The 16,651-nt window shown below is 40.8% G+C and overlaps 3 protein-coding genes across 4 annotated transcripts in view; all 3 read right to left on the bottom strand.

Annotated features, from left to right (window-relative positions):
• The window catches only part of LOC121628601, a 285,114-nt gene that overhangs the window by 123,486 nt on the left and 144,977 nt on the right, over positions 1–16,651 (bottom strand). The gene's annotated exons all lie outside the window — the stretch shown is intronic.
• Positions 1–16,651, bottom strand: part of LOC121628609 (sialoadhesin-like) — a 50,255-nt gene that overhangs the window by 2,667 nt on the left and 30,937 nt on the right. Inside the window, exons 5-6 of the mRNA XM_041967734.1 lie at positions 3,442–3,523; positions 2,927–2,963 (exon numbers count right to left, since the gene is read on the bottom strand). Of these exons, the coding sequence (XP_041823668.1) occupies positions 2,927–2,963; positions 3,442–3,523 (119 nt within the window). The remainder of the gene's footprint in view (positions 1–2,926; positions 2,964–3,441; positions 3,524–16,651) is intronic.
• LOC121628620 (sialic acid-binding Ig-like lectin 7) lies at positions 5,903–8,213 on the bottom strand. The gene is made up of 5 exons (XM_041967748.1): positions 8,013–8,213; positions 7,833–7,934; positions 7,323–7,709; positions 6,292–6,606; positions 5,903–6,215 (listed from the first exon to the last, which is right to left on the bottom strand). The coding sequence occupies exons 2-5, from the start codon at positions 7,918–7,920 to the stop codon at positions 6,019–6,021; spliced, it is 987 nt and encodes a 328-aa protein (XP_041823682.1). The 5' UTR covers positions 7,921–7,934; positions 8,013–8,213; the 3' UTR covers positions 5,903–6,018.

The following is a 16,651-nucleotide window of genomic DNA, read 5'->3' as shown; positions in this document are numbered from 1 at the left end:
CTCCCTCATCTAGGGAGAGCTGATAACCATATTATACATCTCCAGTCTGTGTACAAACCTGTTGTACACAGGCAGACCGTGGTCCCACGTACAGTGAGGAGGTGGACAGCTGAGAACGAGGAGGCTCTTAGGGACTGCTTCAACATCACTGTGTGGATGGAGCTCAGCAACCCACATGAGGAGGACACTAACTCCATTACCGATTACATTAACTTCTGTCATGAAAACACTGTTTCTTCCAAGGAGGCCGTGGATTATCCCTGATATTAAAGCCCTCCTGATGGAGGAGAAGAAAGCTTTCTGACCAGGGAACAAGGAGGAGCTGAGGACTGTACAGAAGGAGCTGAGATCAAAGATCAGAGAGGGGAAGACCAGCTACAAGAGGAAGATGGAGGAACAGCTGCAGCAGCAGAACATCAGTGGGATGTGGAGAAGCCTGAAAACTATCTCAGGCTTCAAAATGCTGCACTCACAGGCTGAGGGGGACCTGAACTGGGTCAATGATCTGAACCTGCATTTCAACAGGTTTGATCAAGGACCCATTCCTTCCCCCATGCAGCTGCATTGAAACACTTTGACACCTGGACTACCCCCCACAGAGCTTCACACCTCTGGTTCATTTTGCCATCAAAGCACTCCACACCTCCTTGGACCCAGCCACCTCCCCAACACAGAGCCCCCCTGCTCTCCCCTCTCCTTTACAAAAAGTAAGTGAAGAGAATTAAGGCAAAAATATGCTGCTGGACCAGAAGGCATCAGCTCGTGGTTCCTCAAGTCCTGCCCAGATGTGGAGTTATGGAGCATGTCTTCAACCTGAACCTCAAGCTGAAGGTGGTACCACAGCTCTGGAAGGCCTCCTGTGTGGTACCAGTGCCAAAGACATCTCATGCCAGGGAACTCAGAAGCTACAGACTTCAGACACAACACGGACAGCTGTGTTCTGCAGAAGTTCTCAGATGACTCTGTGATTGTCGGACTGATCACTGAGGACAACGACATGGAGTACAGAAGACTGATGCAGAACTTTGTGGACTGGTGTCTGCAAAACCACCTCTTGATCAATGCAGGGAGAACCAAGGAGATAGTGGTGGATTTTTTAAGTACCTGGGTGTTCACCTAAACAATAAACTAGACTGGATTCACAACACATACAAACTGTACAGGAAGGGTCAGAGCAGGCTCTTCATGTGGACGCTGTGTGCAGGAAGACTCACCAGCACATGTATTTTTATTGGAAGCTTCGTATTTTTAATGTTGACAGTACTTTTATGCAAATGTTTTATTGTTGTTTTATTGAATGACTTTTAACCTTCTCTTTTATCTGCTGGTACGAATCCCTTTCTCTCAAAAACAAGAATAGATTGCAGGGGATTGTTAGACTATGTGGGAAAATTGCAGGGATCTCCCTGAAGGAACTTTCAGCCCTGCATCAAACCAGAGTGCTAAACGAAGCTCGTTTAATCTTTGCAGATCAAAGCCACCCATTGGCTCATGAATTTGTGCTGCTTCCATCGGGGCGCAGGTACATCCTACCAAAATGCAGGACTAACAGACACAAATACTCTTTTGTCCCTGCAGCCATTGCCCTGTTGAACAAGTAGTTTAAATTTTTTTATTAATTTATTCTTTTTATCATAGTCCTTTTAAATATTTACTGTTATTTGTGTGTTTGTGACTGATTGTTTTTACTGCTGGCTGTACAACAAATTACCCTCGTGGTATAAAAAAGATTCCTTGAATCTTGAACCTATCTTCTGAGGCGTGAAGGGGGAACTCCTGAGGACCTTCTACGACTTTGTGGTGGCATCAGCCATCCTGTACGATGTGGTCTGCTGGAGCAGCAGCATCACAGAGAGGGGGAGGAAGAAGCTGGACAAAGTCATCAGGAGGTCCAACTCTGTCTTGGGCTGTTCTCTGGACAGGAGGTAGGTGACAAAAGGGTCCTGGTAAAACTGACATCCATGCTGGACCATGAGTCCCACCCCCTGCAGGACACCCTGTCTGCTCTGGAGAGCAGCTTCAGTGACAGACTGATCCATCCTCGCTGTGTGAAGGAGAGATACCGCAGGTCTTTCCTCCCTGCTGCTGTCAGGCTTTACAATGAACACATGTAAACTGTGTTTATATATTTATATACATGTTTATGTACATGTTTATACACTGTACATACTCACCCTGCCTGACCATATAATCTACATATTATTATTTATTATTTGTGTGTGTGTTTTTTCTTATGTCACCTGTGTGCTTCTGCTTACTGCTCCTGCACTGCTGCAACAAAGCAATTTCCCCACTGAGGGACTAATATAATTTTTCTTCTTCTTATTTTAGTACTAGTGCATGTAGAAGAACAGCATGTAAGAACTGTATGTTTTCCATATGTGGTGTTCTCATACACAGGACAGCCGACGTCCTCCCCCAACTGTGTGTAACGTTTGTCTTTCCCCAGACTTTGTAGATAAAATGATAAACACACCTCCTGTTAGTTTTCATTCTGATGTCCTTTGACTGTATTATGACTCTCCTTATGCATTAAATTTTTTTAATAAAACTCACAAGTGATAAATAATTGATTGATAAATAATTTTTCATTAACAAAACATGATAGGTGTTATGAGGACGAAGATATATTATTCCCTCTCATTATAACATGTTAGTTACAGAAAACAACAGTGGGCTAATGAACTTTAACAAGTTCTTGTACATATCTTTTCCTAGGTAAAGTTAAGACTTCTTTAGATAATAAACCCCCAAGAATTCTTCTTCTTTTATTAAAATCTTAGATGTAAAGGTCAAAAGTGTTGTTGAGAATTTGGGTTTTTATGAACAGCTTCATACTCTGGAGACCGAAGTCGAAGTAACTCTGTCACCTCATTGTTTAGACCAAATACTATTAAAAACTCTCCTTAAGTTAATGTTCACCCACCTGATTCTCTTGTTGAGTTGGACGTTTCTTAAACCTCCTGGAAGACATTAGAGACATGTCACAGTAAATATTCAGTGTTTTGAGTTAAAAGGCAGGTTGCTGCCAATGAAGAATAAGAATTCATCAGAAAAAAAACTTCATTCTGTTTCTGGTTTGTGGATATTTTCTGAACAACTTTGTGCCCATTCTGTTTGACTTTGAATACCAAGAAGTTCAAATGACATTGCATATAATCAGTAAAGCTTGTTGTAAATGATTTTACACTGTTTACTAAAAGACATTAATAGCTTTGGTTTGGTCTTACAGGAAAATGATTCATCCCCTCATACTGTGTGATGAAGTCATGTCTCCTATCATTATCATGGTATTTTGTGAGAATAAACCAGGATAAATATGTCATCTGGTGACATGTATTCAACGCTGACTCATTCAGCAGTTTCTCTCTTTAGACACTGAAACAGTCAAGCTGAAACTTTGCTAATAGGAAGGAAATATGAGTAAATGTAGACACTTACCAAAACCAGACAAGCAGGCAGATGGGTATGATGATCACAGCAATTCCTCCAAATTTAATGAACGCTGAGCTGTTTGATGGGTCTGCAAAAGAAATTACAACACGGATATTAAATGTTATTTTAAACAGAGTTCCAGGAAAACCAGTAAACATTTACACAGTGACACAGAATATTTATCAAAGTCTGTGGAGGGAGATATCTTAAAATTCTTCAGAAATGTACTTTTTCCACAAACTAAACTAGTAAAGAAATTCTTCATAAACTGAATTAAATGTGTAACATGAAACATCAGAAGTTAAACTGACTCAGCTGAAATGTTTTCAGATTTTTTTACAAGACTGAGTTCTCACACCTCAGAATAATTAACTAAACAGTTCAAGTTGGATATTTTAATCTACTTTGAATTAATGACTTACATGATAACAAAACCCAAATTTTGTTGGGCAAAAACCTCCTATGTCCAAAATGTGTGATTTTCTTTTTCCTTCATAAATCAGTACTATTGGTCACCTTTTATGTTTGTTTGTAGTTTTACAAATATTTAACCAAAGATATATGATGTAGAACACAATACCAAGTTTGATGACATTATGTCCAGTTATTACAAAACCATACAGTTTTTTTCATTTCTTGAAAACTGACAGTTTTGGAGATAGGAGGTTTGCACCCGACAGCAGTGATATGTAAAAATATTTGGTATAGAAAAACTACAACATGACATGAATCAGTTCAGTTCTGCTTTTACCTTCAGATTTTCCAACCAGAATGAAAATCCCAAAAGTCATTCTAGTTTATGAAAATGGTGACAAACATTTTTTTTCTAAATTACAGACCAATCTCCTTGTTGCCTCAGTTCTCAGAAATTATTAAAAAATTATTTACGGACCGCCTAAACAGTTATATCAGTAGGTAATGCTTATTAAACAATAGTCAATATGGTTTCTGTATTAACAGGTCTACTACTCTCACTTTGATTGATCTGGTTGAGGAGGTAAGTAATAGTATAGAAAACAAAGATATCTTAATAGCATTTTTTATAGATTTAAATAAAAGCCTTTAATAGATTGAATAGATCACAATATTCTATTAAAAGAACTAGAGAAGATGGGTATTTGGGGAAGACCTCTAAGATGGTTGACATCTTATTTAACAATGAGACAGCAGTATGTTCATATGAGCGAGTACAAATCAACATTAAAAAATATTACCTGCGCATCCCACAGGGGTCAGTGTTGGGACCAGTTTTTATTCTATAAATGATTTATGTTATACTTCCAATTAACTTAAAATTGTGCTTTTTGCAATTTTGTGTTCTGGTAAGGATATACAGCTGTTACTGGCTGAGATGATGAAAGAAATGAATAAATTTAAAAAATGGTTTGATGATAATAAATTGTCATTAAATTAAAACAAAAAAATAACGGTATTTGGTAACCGAAGCAGTGATGTACAGATTAAAATGGAAATCCAAAATTAAAATTGGTGAACGTGTATATAAATACAATTTTCTTGGAGTTATTCTTAACCACAAACTAAGCTGGAATCCTCAAATTACCAGTATTAAAAGTAAAATTGCTAAATGCATTGCGATAATGGGTAGATCCAGATTTATATTGAATTACAAAACTCTACATATTGTCTACTGTACTCTTGTTCTGCAACATATCTGCTATTGTATTGAAGTTTGGGGCAATACTTACAAGACAAAACTAAATAAACTTGCAATTCTCCTAAATAAGGCTCTTCGAATAACGCACAATGCTGGCTTTAGGGATTCCACGAAACCACAGTTTCTTATATCTGAAGTACTAAAGATTTGGTGAAATACAAAACTTTACAAATAATATATAAAGCTAAGTACAATTTCATACTTCAAATATGAAAAAAATATTTAATAATAAAGATTTGAAGTATAACTTGAGAGGAGAAATTAATTAAAAAAAACAGTGCATGCGAACCACCTTAAAAAAATGTTCATCACTTGTTCTGAAGTTGATCTTTGCAATAAGCTGGAAGAACAATTAAAGGGTTGTACCACACTTAAGCTTTTTAAAAAATCATATAAGTGCAAAATATTACAGAATATGCACTTAAAGATGATTAATTATAATGTATTTTCCTTTTCTTCCTTTCCTCACAAATGGTTGTAACTGTTTGTAATTGTTTACTGTTTTTCATCATTTGTATGCACACAAGCGCATGAAAGATTTTGCATGAATGCCGACACCTGTAAATAGAGTTGATGTAATAGGGGGTGGGATTAAATAAGTTTATCTTTTTCCCACTGCTTTTAAAGCTATACTAATACATATATATGTACATGTGATTATGAGTATTTCCTTTGTTTTGTTTTCTCTATACATTGCAGGTATTATAGATATATAATATTGTACAATATAATTGTTTTTTTTTTCTTTTTCTTTTCTCTTTTTATGTACAACATATTTATTTTCAATGTACAACATATTGTTTTACAATTCCTGTGGCTCGAAATAAAGAAAGAAATTAAATTTTTCAAATGAAACCATGATGACGTCTGAATCCCGAGAATATTTGCAGCCACACAGAAGTAACTTTCTATATCTGCCATGTTGGTGATGTTAACTGTGTAAACCGTCCCTCAGACACATTAACGGGTCCCTCTGTGCTGATCTTGAACCAGGTGAAGCTGCTGACGGGAGGCTTGGCTCTGCTGGAGCAGCTCAGCTTCACCCAGCTACCTGCTGACACCAAACCTGATGGACTGATGGATGCTGAGGTGTCTTTAGGAGCATCTGAGGAAAATGTGACACACATGAACTTTATTGATCAGAAGCAGCTGAACCATGATGTGCTGACAGGATCACTTACATGAAACACTGAGAGTCTCTTCTGTCTCTGATGTCTTCACACGGTTTCCTCCATCCACAGGATATCTGGCAGAACATGTGATGGTGTATCCATCATGTGTGTGTGACAGAGTGATGTTCTGCTGGATTTTAGTTGTAAAGGTTCCATCTGTGTTTTCCTCTGTTTGTCTGTGAGAGTCTTGTTGGAGATTCCAGGTGAGTTCAGGAGGGGAGTGTGGACAGGGAGTGAAGGCTGAGCAGGTTATAGTGACAGACTCCTTCTCCTTCAGGTCCTTCACATCACCTGAGATTTTTATTCTGGGTCTCTGAGGAGAATCTGGGTTTTCATATTAAACACACAAACAGAAACAGATCAGTGTTTGTTTTTACAGAAATTAAATCATCAAGATGTGATTGAAGAGTTTAGTTTCAGCTTCTCTGTTATAATCAAATATGACACAAACAACCTTCTTGTTTTTCTGCGTTATTAATTTCCTTAATGTCAAAACTAAATCAACCAAAGAAGGAACAGTTTTAAGGTTTGTTTTCTTTTTATTTAACAACAATTTTAGCTTCTAAAAAGTCTCAAAAACACATGATGATGATGACAGTGATTTATTTTAAAATCATGTCTGGATTGATGACCACTCTGAAAACCTCTCATACAGGAAGATGAACTATTTATTCTACAGCTAAATGGTGGTTTCATGGATGTAAATTCAGAAGTTTTGAAACTCAGAAGTAAACCACTACAAACACTCTAAAACAAAAAGGCAAGTTTAGACTAAATGCTAAAACAGCTTCCAAAGACCTAAAAAAAAAACCTGGAAAGATTAAATCTCCTCACTGGAGAGATAATGAGAACGATAATAAATGAGAATAAATTTGAAAAGTATAACAAGTTTATACGACTGTTTTCTGAAACATTTGACCAAACAGTTTATAATAATTTTATAGTTTATATCTGAGAGTTGGTGCAGCCAAATCTGTAACTTATTTTAATTTCTCTTTACATTAATAACATTATGTAGTGATGAACAGAAACTTTCTCACCTTTAACTGTTATATTAAGAGGATCACAGTCAGCTGTTGCCTTGAACAGTTTGTTCTCAATCCTGAAGAAGTATCTGTCTGTATGACTTGTGGTTAAACTAGAGAACAAAGTGGTGCAGTTTTTCTGTTGCAAGTTTCCAATAATTTCCACTGGATAGACGTTTTCTGACGTGCTGCTGTTGAAAATAACAATGCATGGAGTTCGAGCAAAATCCACCCAGTTTTTCATCCACACTCCGTAGATACTTCCTGGGTTGTTCAGTTCGTGTCCTGTTTTAACACTAAAGCTACATGGGATTTGCAAACAAGATCCACTCAGTGCTTCCATCTGCTTTGGTGCAGTGATGAAGAGATGCATTTTGCTATTATCACAATCAGCAAAAACACCTGTAAAATCAGATTAATGATGAACATAATGTTACATGTGGAAAAATTAAACAATATCAGTATTTTAAAGTGGAAATAACTGAAATTTTGTCTATAAATGAAAGTGAGGAACAAACATCTCACCTGAAAGGAAGAAGACACTCAGTAACATGTTGACTGTCACCACGTTCGCAGACAGGGCCGCCATGAAACTCCCACATTCCTCCTTCATCTCTTGTGTTGGAGCTGAAAAAAGAGAATGAACAAACATTCCCATTAAATGTTTCATTAGAAAATATTAATATCTGTATGTTTTCTTCTTACCAAGTCGAAGCCGTATAGTTTTAGGAACAGATAACTAGTAGATTCTCTGTTGATGAGCAGCAGCACAAATAACCAACTTCTCTTTTTAAAAAAAACACTCATGTGAAAATTGAGAGATATCTGGTTTTAGTCTGTCTTCATCCTTCAAGCTCCACCCACGTTAAAGAGGAAGTTGCATCACTGCAGCATCTTCAGCTCATTATTGTGAATTATTAATTTATTTTTTTATTTATTATTTTTTATTTTATTATTTATATATTATTTTTTTAAATGTTTTATTCTTCATGCTTCACTGTCATTAATCCTCTGAATATTTAGACATGCAATTTGAAAAAGGATGTGTTTTAGTTTGAGTTGGTTTTTATTAGTTTTATTAGGTGTGTTTCTGAAATATTTAAAAAAAAAGAAACATGAAAGACAAAAAGTTGTCATGATAGAAAAAAAACAGCAACACTTGTATATGAGCCCAACTGAGCAACTTCCTCTATTTACTTATAGTACTTGTTATTGTCAGTGGTTTTTACATGACTATCAGATAAGTTTTTAGCACTTCTCTCTGATACTCTTCTCATCACACCCATCCTCCCACAGCACCTTGTGTTTTGTTGCACTTGTAGAGTGGAAACACTCCTGTGATGGACTGTGTGGTGTGTACTCTGCTTCTCATTCGTATCTGGGACAGGCTTCAGCTCAAGATAATGTCTGAAAATGTCAGTACTCACAAATAATTTTGATACTAGCTTCAATTTAAGTGCTATGGTCAGGAAAATGTTCAGATACACCCGTGGACCACCCTGCTGACATAATCTGCTTCTTCTACATCCTGTGGAAATGAAACAGCACAGAGAGGTGTTGGTGCTCTGCAGGGACTTTATTGCAGCTCAAACTGTTTCCCAACAGGAGCTTTATACATGTTTATATATGCAGGACTTGTCCTTGTTCTTGGGGTACCTAGCCTTGGTGTTGCATTGGCGTGGCCTGCGGTGGATTTGCCTGGGGTGGTTGGGTTCCTGGGTGGGGCTCTGCCTGGAGGAGATGGGTGGCCCCTTGGATCTGTGGGGTGCCTGTCCTCCACGCAGCCCATGCCGCAGCACCAGGTGCCCACTGGGCCTGCTCACCTTTGCTCTGGGCTGTTCGGTGCCCCTGTCCCATCGTGCCATGGGGACCCCGGTCTGGGGACGCCTCTGCTCTGGGCAGAGTGGGGTCGCTGCTCCCTCTGCTTTGGCTGTCCTGGACTCTGTGCTCTGTGGACCTGCCAGGCCTTTGGGGCCTCGGGCTCCTCCCTGTCTCCCTCTGATGCCTCGGGGAGCAGCGTGGTCACGGCCTCCTTGCAAGCATATTTTTCATCCTTGCTGCATGGTCACACATGCATGTTCAATTTCACACGTTCATGCTCACAAATGTGCTCATCTCTTCAACCACTTCCAACTAGATGTTGCTGATGTTTGTGTTTGTACGTCTCTCTACAGGTATGTTTGATGACTGTTGTACTTTTTTGTATCATCATTATCCTATTTTCTTTATGTATAATGTAGTACTGTGGTAGTTTATATTGTTTTTATGAATACTGATGTGATTTAGGCAGCCTAGACAACTTTTATTTTCACATTTCAATTCTGTCCTTTTCTCTTTTCTCTCTTCCTCTATCTCTCTGTCAGGTTAGGCACTGACATATTAAGACTAAAGAAAATAGGATTATAATAATAATAATAATAATAATAATGATAATAATAATTTTTTAATCATCAACATCAAGGGCAGCCATTTATATAACATGTCTCCTTTGTCTGGCAAAATGTGGCACACAGAACGTCATTCTGTATGTTAGGATGCTGGACAGGACGGGGTAAAAAATAAATAAATAAATAAGGACAAGGAAGATATTTTCTTGCAAGCTGATTGCAGAGAGGTATTCTTTGAGAAAAGAAAAGTCAGTTATCACCCTGCAAATGGAAACATGAAGGTTTCATGCTTTCTATAGTATGGTTGGAGACAGATTTCATAAAACTGTGGTCAAAATATTATCTGATCAAGTGAAATAAGAAACATTTAAAAACTTTGAGGAAGTCGTTGCAACAGCTCTGCAAGCTTCTCATGTGACTACAAACATAATGAACATCTTTCTGCAACATTCTAAATAAAACTACAAGACAAGTATTATTTACATCTTTTAGAACGTTATTGTTGATATAGCTTGAAAAGTGGAGTTATTGGTGCTGTAACTGCAGAATAATGACATTCAGGAGTGTTACGCCCCTAAAACAGCTCTAGGGGAAGAAGGGAGTAACACAACTCCAGAAGATGCCAGCGAGGAAACAGTCTTAAAATCATAAGCCATTTAATGTGAATATATTGTGCAACAGCTAAACATACAGAAGGACCAATAGTGTCAGGGAGAACAAAGGCTACCTGAAAATGAAAAGAACCACTTACCTCCCCTCAGAAACAAATTAATACAAACCTACTTCTTAACTATCTTAACTAAAGAAGAAACAGGAGACAAAAGAGCCCTACAAGGCCAATCTGGAAAACTAAAGATAAATCCTACTACCAGACATAACCAAAACCTAAACTTAAACAGACACACAGTGCAAATGGCAAGTGGCCAAAAGGCCCAGACATGCAGATCCTCAGTCCTTTTATAGGCCACTCCCAGGCATGGATTGGCTGGAGGCGGTCATCACCTAGTGGGAGGAGGAGCATCTAGAGAGGCACCACAAAATCACTCACAGGAATCAAACACATTCCAGTAACAGGGTGTTAAAATGAACTGAAAAGTATTCATGATCATCATCATCTAACTGTTGGGATCAGATCTGTTTTGATGATGGTTGTGATGAAGAATGATTGCAGCGCAGACAGAATAAGTAAAGATGTAGTGACAGCAGCGAACAGAAGCATGTGTTGTGAAATGTTTATTTTCACTAGTTAAGCTCATACGATTTCATTTGAGTACATGTAACATGCTCTTATTTTGAAGTATAGCATTTTTTTAGAGAAAGAGTAAGTTGCTTCCGGTAGTAATGTTTCCGTAGAAGAAGAAACTAGCCGCCTTTTCCTTCACGTAATTGTAAAAAGGTGACAGTGTTCGGCTCAATAAACGTTCCTTTTGAGCTACCCTTGATCGTCATCATTGAACCTCCTTCGACATTAAACATTTTGGTGCCGAAACCCGGGAGTCCCTTAAAACCGTGGACTTGGAAATGCCGAAGTTGGAGACAAGTGCTACCTAGAACGGGATGGCTGAGCTAATTGAACGGATGAAACGTAAGCGGGCTATAATCCGCACCTCGACAACGAAGCTGTTGACTCGTCTTGAAGAGGAGGTGAGCAAAGATGCGCCCGACTGTGATAGACTCCGTGAAATGCTGTCAGTGTTGGCGACTAAAGAAGAGACCCTGCTCGACCTGGATAAAGTCGTTGAGGACGCTACGCCGACCGAGGAATTCGAGGCAGAGATTGCGGGTGCTCAGGAGTACCAGGACCGCATCGTCACCTGGAAGGCCCGCTCCAATAGACTCATTCAGAGGGAACGAGAACGAGTGAGTGCACGGATAAGTGATGTGAGTTCAGCCAGATCACAAAACGCCCAGTGTACTGTTAAACTCCCTAAGTTAGAGATACAGAAATACAGTGGAGAAATAAGCCAGTGGCATGATTTCTGGTCTCAATATGAAACGGCCATTCACTGTAATGATGCACTGTGTAAAAGAGAGAAGCTCACTTACCTCAAGTCTTATTTGACTGGAGCAGCAGCAAAAAGTGTAGCAGGACTCATATTTTCTGATAGTGATAATGACACAGCAGTACAACTACTTAAGAGCTGTTTTGGGAAAGGACATTGTGATCAGTGCACATATGTCCAAATTACTGAGTCTGACACCTGTAAGAAAATCCTCTGATGTGGCAGCCCTCAGAGCCCTATATGATGAATGCGAAATCCAGATTCGTAGCCTGAAATCCTTAGGAGTGCACAGTGACACCTATGGGTGCTTGTTATGCCCAGTATTGATGCAGCTCATACCAGAAGACATTGCACTGGCCTACACCCGCAAGTCCGATTCCAATGGTGAATAGGCCTGTCACGATAACCAATTTAGCTGTACGATAAATTTTCTCAGAAATTATCGCGATAAACGATAATATTGCGCAAAGCGCTAATGTGTCATTTTGAGACCATTCTCAACTAATATAATAATAATAATGCAAGTACACATTTTCAAAGATCAATAAACTAAATAAATAAAAGCGCCTTTTTCACATAAGCCGGGACGCCGGCCCAAAAGTAATGCAGCCCACTGGGAATCCTCCCAAACCTCTCGATTAGCCGGCATTGCTCTTAATGTGTATTTTGTCAAATACGCTAGTGTTAACCATTCCCGCTTCTTATCCGCCGATAGTAGTCGGAGGACACGGGGGAGATCCGTCCTCTCCAGGGCCGAAGTGGAGTTGGCTTCGGGGTTAACTCCCAATTACTCTCTTCTCTCGCCGCTCACGGCGTGGAGCACCATAAAAAAAAGGAAACAGCGGTTGTGCTGAGAAACGGCTTTATTATAACGCACCGTTATTGTTTTTCCTGACTGTTCTGCCTAACCGCTCCGTCTCTTCTCTTCACACCTTTTCTTCTTCTGCTACTCTCGTTCCTCATAAGCTCTTCTTCTCCTCCCTCTGCGCTCACGCTCACTCTCACGCGCACTGAGCTGCTGGATCGCACACACAAAGACACATCGCACAACACTAGTATATAGGCTGACTCTATTTGCGTAATGTGCCTGCGGATTACAGGGGTTATTACGGTAGACCAGGAAGTGGGGGCTTTGTACTGACGTCGTAAGCTAGATGTGTGTGTTCTGCTTACATGTGGGGAGCAGCGAAATGATAAAAGAGGAGGTGCTTGCATCTATTATTTCTCCATTCGACTTATTTACATATTTCAGCATGAGAATCGGAGGTTTAGCGCGAGAGCGTGAGAAGCCACTTAAATGCGCAAGTCTCACGGCCATTGCGTGTTGGCAGCCCTGCAAAACAAATGCGGCTTACCGGCTCGTGCTGCAACATGCTGCAGTCAAGTATGACACCAGAGAGATCACTCCGCAACAAACCAGAGCGTTGGGTCGAAATACGCCATAGTGAAACCTATTGTCATACACAGTTTATGGTAAAGGGAGGACTAATAAAAATTATCGCGGCCGGCAAACTTATCGTGCTCTTATTTTCTTATCGTTCAATTAATTGACTTATTGCTTATCGCGACAGGCCTAATGGTGAATGGAAGGTGCTTGAGCTCATTCAGTTCATTCGAACCGAAGTTCAAAGCAGAGAGAGGGCACAACAGCTTGCCAGACCAAACAACGCTGCAAGAGAAGTTTTACCAACTAACAAATTGTGTGACAAGGCGATCCCTTTCAGTGAAAGTAAGGCAAGAAAATGGAGCGTGCCATCAGCAGCTGCGCTGCATACTCCAAGTAATGCACCGCAAAACTGTGTATATTGCAATAATGACAACCACAAGGCAGAACATTGTGCAGAAGGTTCTGTGGCTGACCGCAGGGAAAAATTGAGAAAAATGGGAAGATGTTATGTGTGTCTTGGGCCACACACATAGCCAAGTTCTGCAGAGTTAAAGGTGTCTCATGTCCCTTATGTAGCCGTAGACATCATCCGTCAGTTTGTGATCAAAATGAAGCTAAGGCGGAGAATGGTGGCACAGAGGCAGTTATGTCATCCGTGACAATCACAGTGAACCCCCAAGCAAATGTACAGAACACAGTGCTGCTACAGACTGTAAAGGCATGGTCAGAAGGCCCAGCAGGGGCTTCCAGCTCGCAGATTTCCCACTTGAAAGCACTGAGGGTCCCGAGCTAGCACTGCTGATAGGAGCTGACTATTACTGGCAGATTGTGTCTGGCAAAATTCAGCAAATAACCAATTCTCTAGTAGCCATAGAAAGCAGCTTTGGATGGGCTCTGCAAGGACCAGTGTCTGCGTCCAGCTTGACTGATGCCACATGCATGCATATTAGCGTAAGTGAGGGCGCACAGATTTCAAAGCAGCTACATGCCTTTTGGAATATGGAGTCGCTGGGCATTGTAGACGAAGGAGCCCAAAACTCAGAAGAAGCACAGGCGCTCAGTCACTTTGAACAGACTCTGGCATACAAGGATGGCCGATACAGAGTTGAGTTGCCATGGCGATCTGAACGGCCTGATCTCCCAGACAACTACGGAGTTGCAAAGAGACATTTTGAAGGCCTCAAGAGGAGACTAAATATGGATGCAAACTTGTACACAAGATACAATGATGTCATACAAGATTATCTAGAACAAGGCATATGTGAGGACGTGCTAGAGAATGTTTCATCAGCAGAACAACCTGAAACAGTGAAGTATTACATGCCACACCATGCTGTTCTTCAAGAAGATAAGGTGACAACTAAATTGAGAGTAGTTTTTGACGCATCCTCACACAAAGAAGGCTCTCCCTCCCTGAATGACTGCTTGCTGACAGGTCCCAACTTGAATCCAAATCTGCTAGACGTCCTGATCACGTTCAGAGTTCACCAGATAGCCTTCACGGCAGACATCGCGAAGGCCTTCTTGCAGGTAGCCTTAGCAGAAAGAGACAAGGATGCTGTCAGATTCTTATGGACGCATGGACCTCCAACTAAGGACTGTAAAGAGGAGTTACGCATCCTGAGAATGACCAGAGTGGTATTCGGAGTGTCGCCCAGCCCGTTCTTGTTAGCTGCCACAATAAGAGAACATTTAAAGCAGTATGAGACTGAGCAGGCCAGAACTGTGGAGGCACTAAGAGAGTCACTCTACGTGGATGATTTTATTTCAAGCTCCTGCAGTGTGGATGAAGCCCTTTCAATCACCACGACTGCGCGGGAGATTCTTTCTCATGCCGGGATGAACCTGTGCAAATGGGTAACAAATTCACCAGAGCTCAGGGCCAAATGGGCAGAAGGAGAGCTGAAATGTATGACTGATGCAGACACCAACAGCAGTGTATTGAAAGTGCTGGGATTAGTGTGGAGAGCAGAGACGGATACATTTGTGTTTGATCTAAGTGGATTGTTGGACATTTTAAAGAAAAGGGAAAACACAAAGAGAAGTGTGCTCCAGACCTCAGCTCGCATCTTTGACCCGATTGGGTTCCTCACCCCATTTACAGTACGAGTAAAGTGTCTATTCCAAGAGTTGTGGGAAAGAGGGATCAAGTGGGATGAACAACTACCCCCAGACCTGACTGTAAATGGAATCAGTGGTGTGCAGAACTGCTGCAGCTCTACCTGGTGGCTATTCCAAGATGGTACCAGATTGAGATCCAGCCAAACTCAAACGCAATGAAACTTCATGTCTTTTGTGACGCAAGTGAAAAGGCATACAGTTCCGTTGCCTACTTACAAAGACAGAACAATAAGGGAGAGGTTGTGACAAGCTTTGTGGCATCCAAGTCGAGAGTAGCCCCCTTAAAGAAACTGACTTTACCACGCTTGGAGCTCACGGGAGCTCTGATTGGAGCCAGGCTGGGGAACAATCTCCTCAGCCCACTGAAACTGGAAAGAGCCCAGCTCCATATGTGGACGGACTCCATGATCACCCTTCATTGGATTCGAGGAGCAGCACAAAGGTGGAAGCCATTTGTGGCAAACAGAGTGACTGAAATACAAGGTCTCACGAACCCAGAACTGTGGTGTCACTGTGAGGGTAAAAATAATCCTGCTGATCTACCTACCAGAGGCCAGAGTGTCGAGTGTCTTATTCAGAGTCAGCTGTGGTGGAGAGGACCCAGTTTTTCATCATCAAAGGATGAAGCAGAGAGTTGTGTTGAGGACAGCTTGGTGGATGAAGTGAACTCTGAGCTTCGGTCCGAGTTTCAGGTAGTAGTGCAGCTCAGTGGTAGTGAATCAGCTGAGCCATTGTTTGACTTGGTGAAGTACAGCAGGTTGAAAACTGTGCTAAGAATCACTTCATGGGTGAACAGATTCATAGCTAATGCTCGATCTAGTCAGAAGATTCAGGGAGAGTTAACAAGCCAAGAGCTCACTGCAGCAGAGGTGTACTGGGTTAAAACGGTTCAAGAGCATGCATTCAGTCAAGAAATTTGTCAGTTGAGATGTAGGCAAGCCCTCCAGAAGGATTCTAAAATCAGGGACTTGCAGCCATTTTTAGATGAGAACAATCTTGCTTGTTTGGGAGGCAGATTGCAACACTCTGGGTTTAGTTTCAGGGAACAACATCCATGGGTGCTACCCACAAACCACAGATATTCTGAGTTGTTGGTTCAGGACTGTCATGAAAGGGTGATGCACTCAGGGGTCAGAGATACACTGGTGCAAGTGAGAGAAAAATACTGGGTTTTAAAGGGGAGACAGCTGGTCAAGAGGGTGGTGTCACGCTGTTACATTTGTGGAAAGCTGAAGGTGAGACCAGCCCAGCAGGTCACCACTCCTTTACCTAGAGACAGGGTCACAGAGTCTCCTCCCTTTGAAGTGACAGGAGTAGATTTTGCTGGGCCGCTGTATGTCAGAGGTGGTAGTCAACCTAAGAAAGCGTATGTTGCACTTTTCACTTGTGCAGTTACAAGAGCAGTTCATTTAGAGCTGGTTTCAGATCAGACTACTGAAAGCTTTC

Source organism: Melanotaenia boesemani, chromosome 18 (assembly GCF_017639745.1).
Source record: "Melanotaenia boesemani isolate fMelBoe1 chromosome 18, fMelBoe1.pri, whole genome shotgun sequence".
Classification (NCBI taxonomy): domain Eukaryota; kingdom Metazoa; phylum Chordata; class Actinopteri; order Atheriniformes; family Melanotaeniidae; genus Melanotaenia; species Melanotaenia boesemani.
This window is presented reverse-complemented; position numbering and strand designations above follow the sequence as displayed.

Coding starts and splice junctions, on each gene's coding strand:
- LOC121628620 (XM_041967748.1), bottom strand. CDS start 7,920: ATGAAGGAGGAATGTGGGAGTTTCATGGCGGCCCTGTCTGCGAACGTG. Junction 6,607..7,322: donor TCTTAATATAACAGTTAAAG/GTGAGAAAGTTT, acceptor ATGAAAACCCAG/ATTCTCCTCAGAGACCCAGA. Junction 6,216..6,291: donor AGAGACTCTCAGTGTTTCAT/GTAAGTGATCCT, acceptor CATTTTCCTCAG/ATGCTCCTAAAGACACCTCA.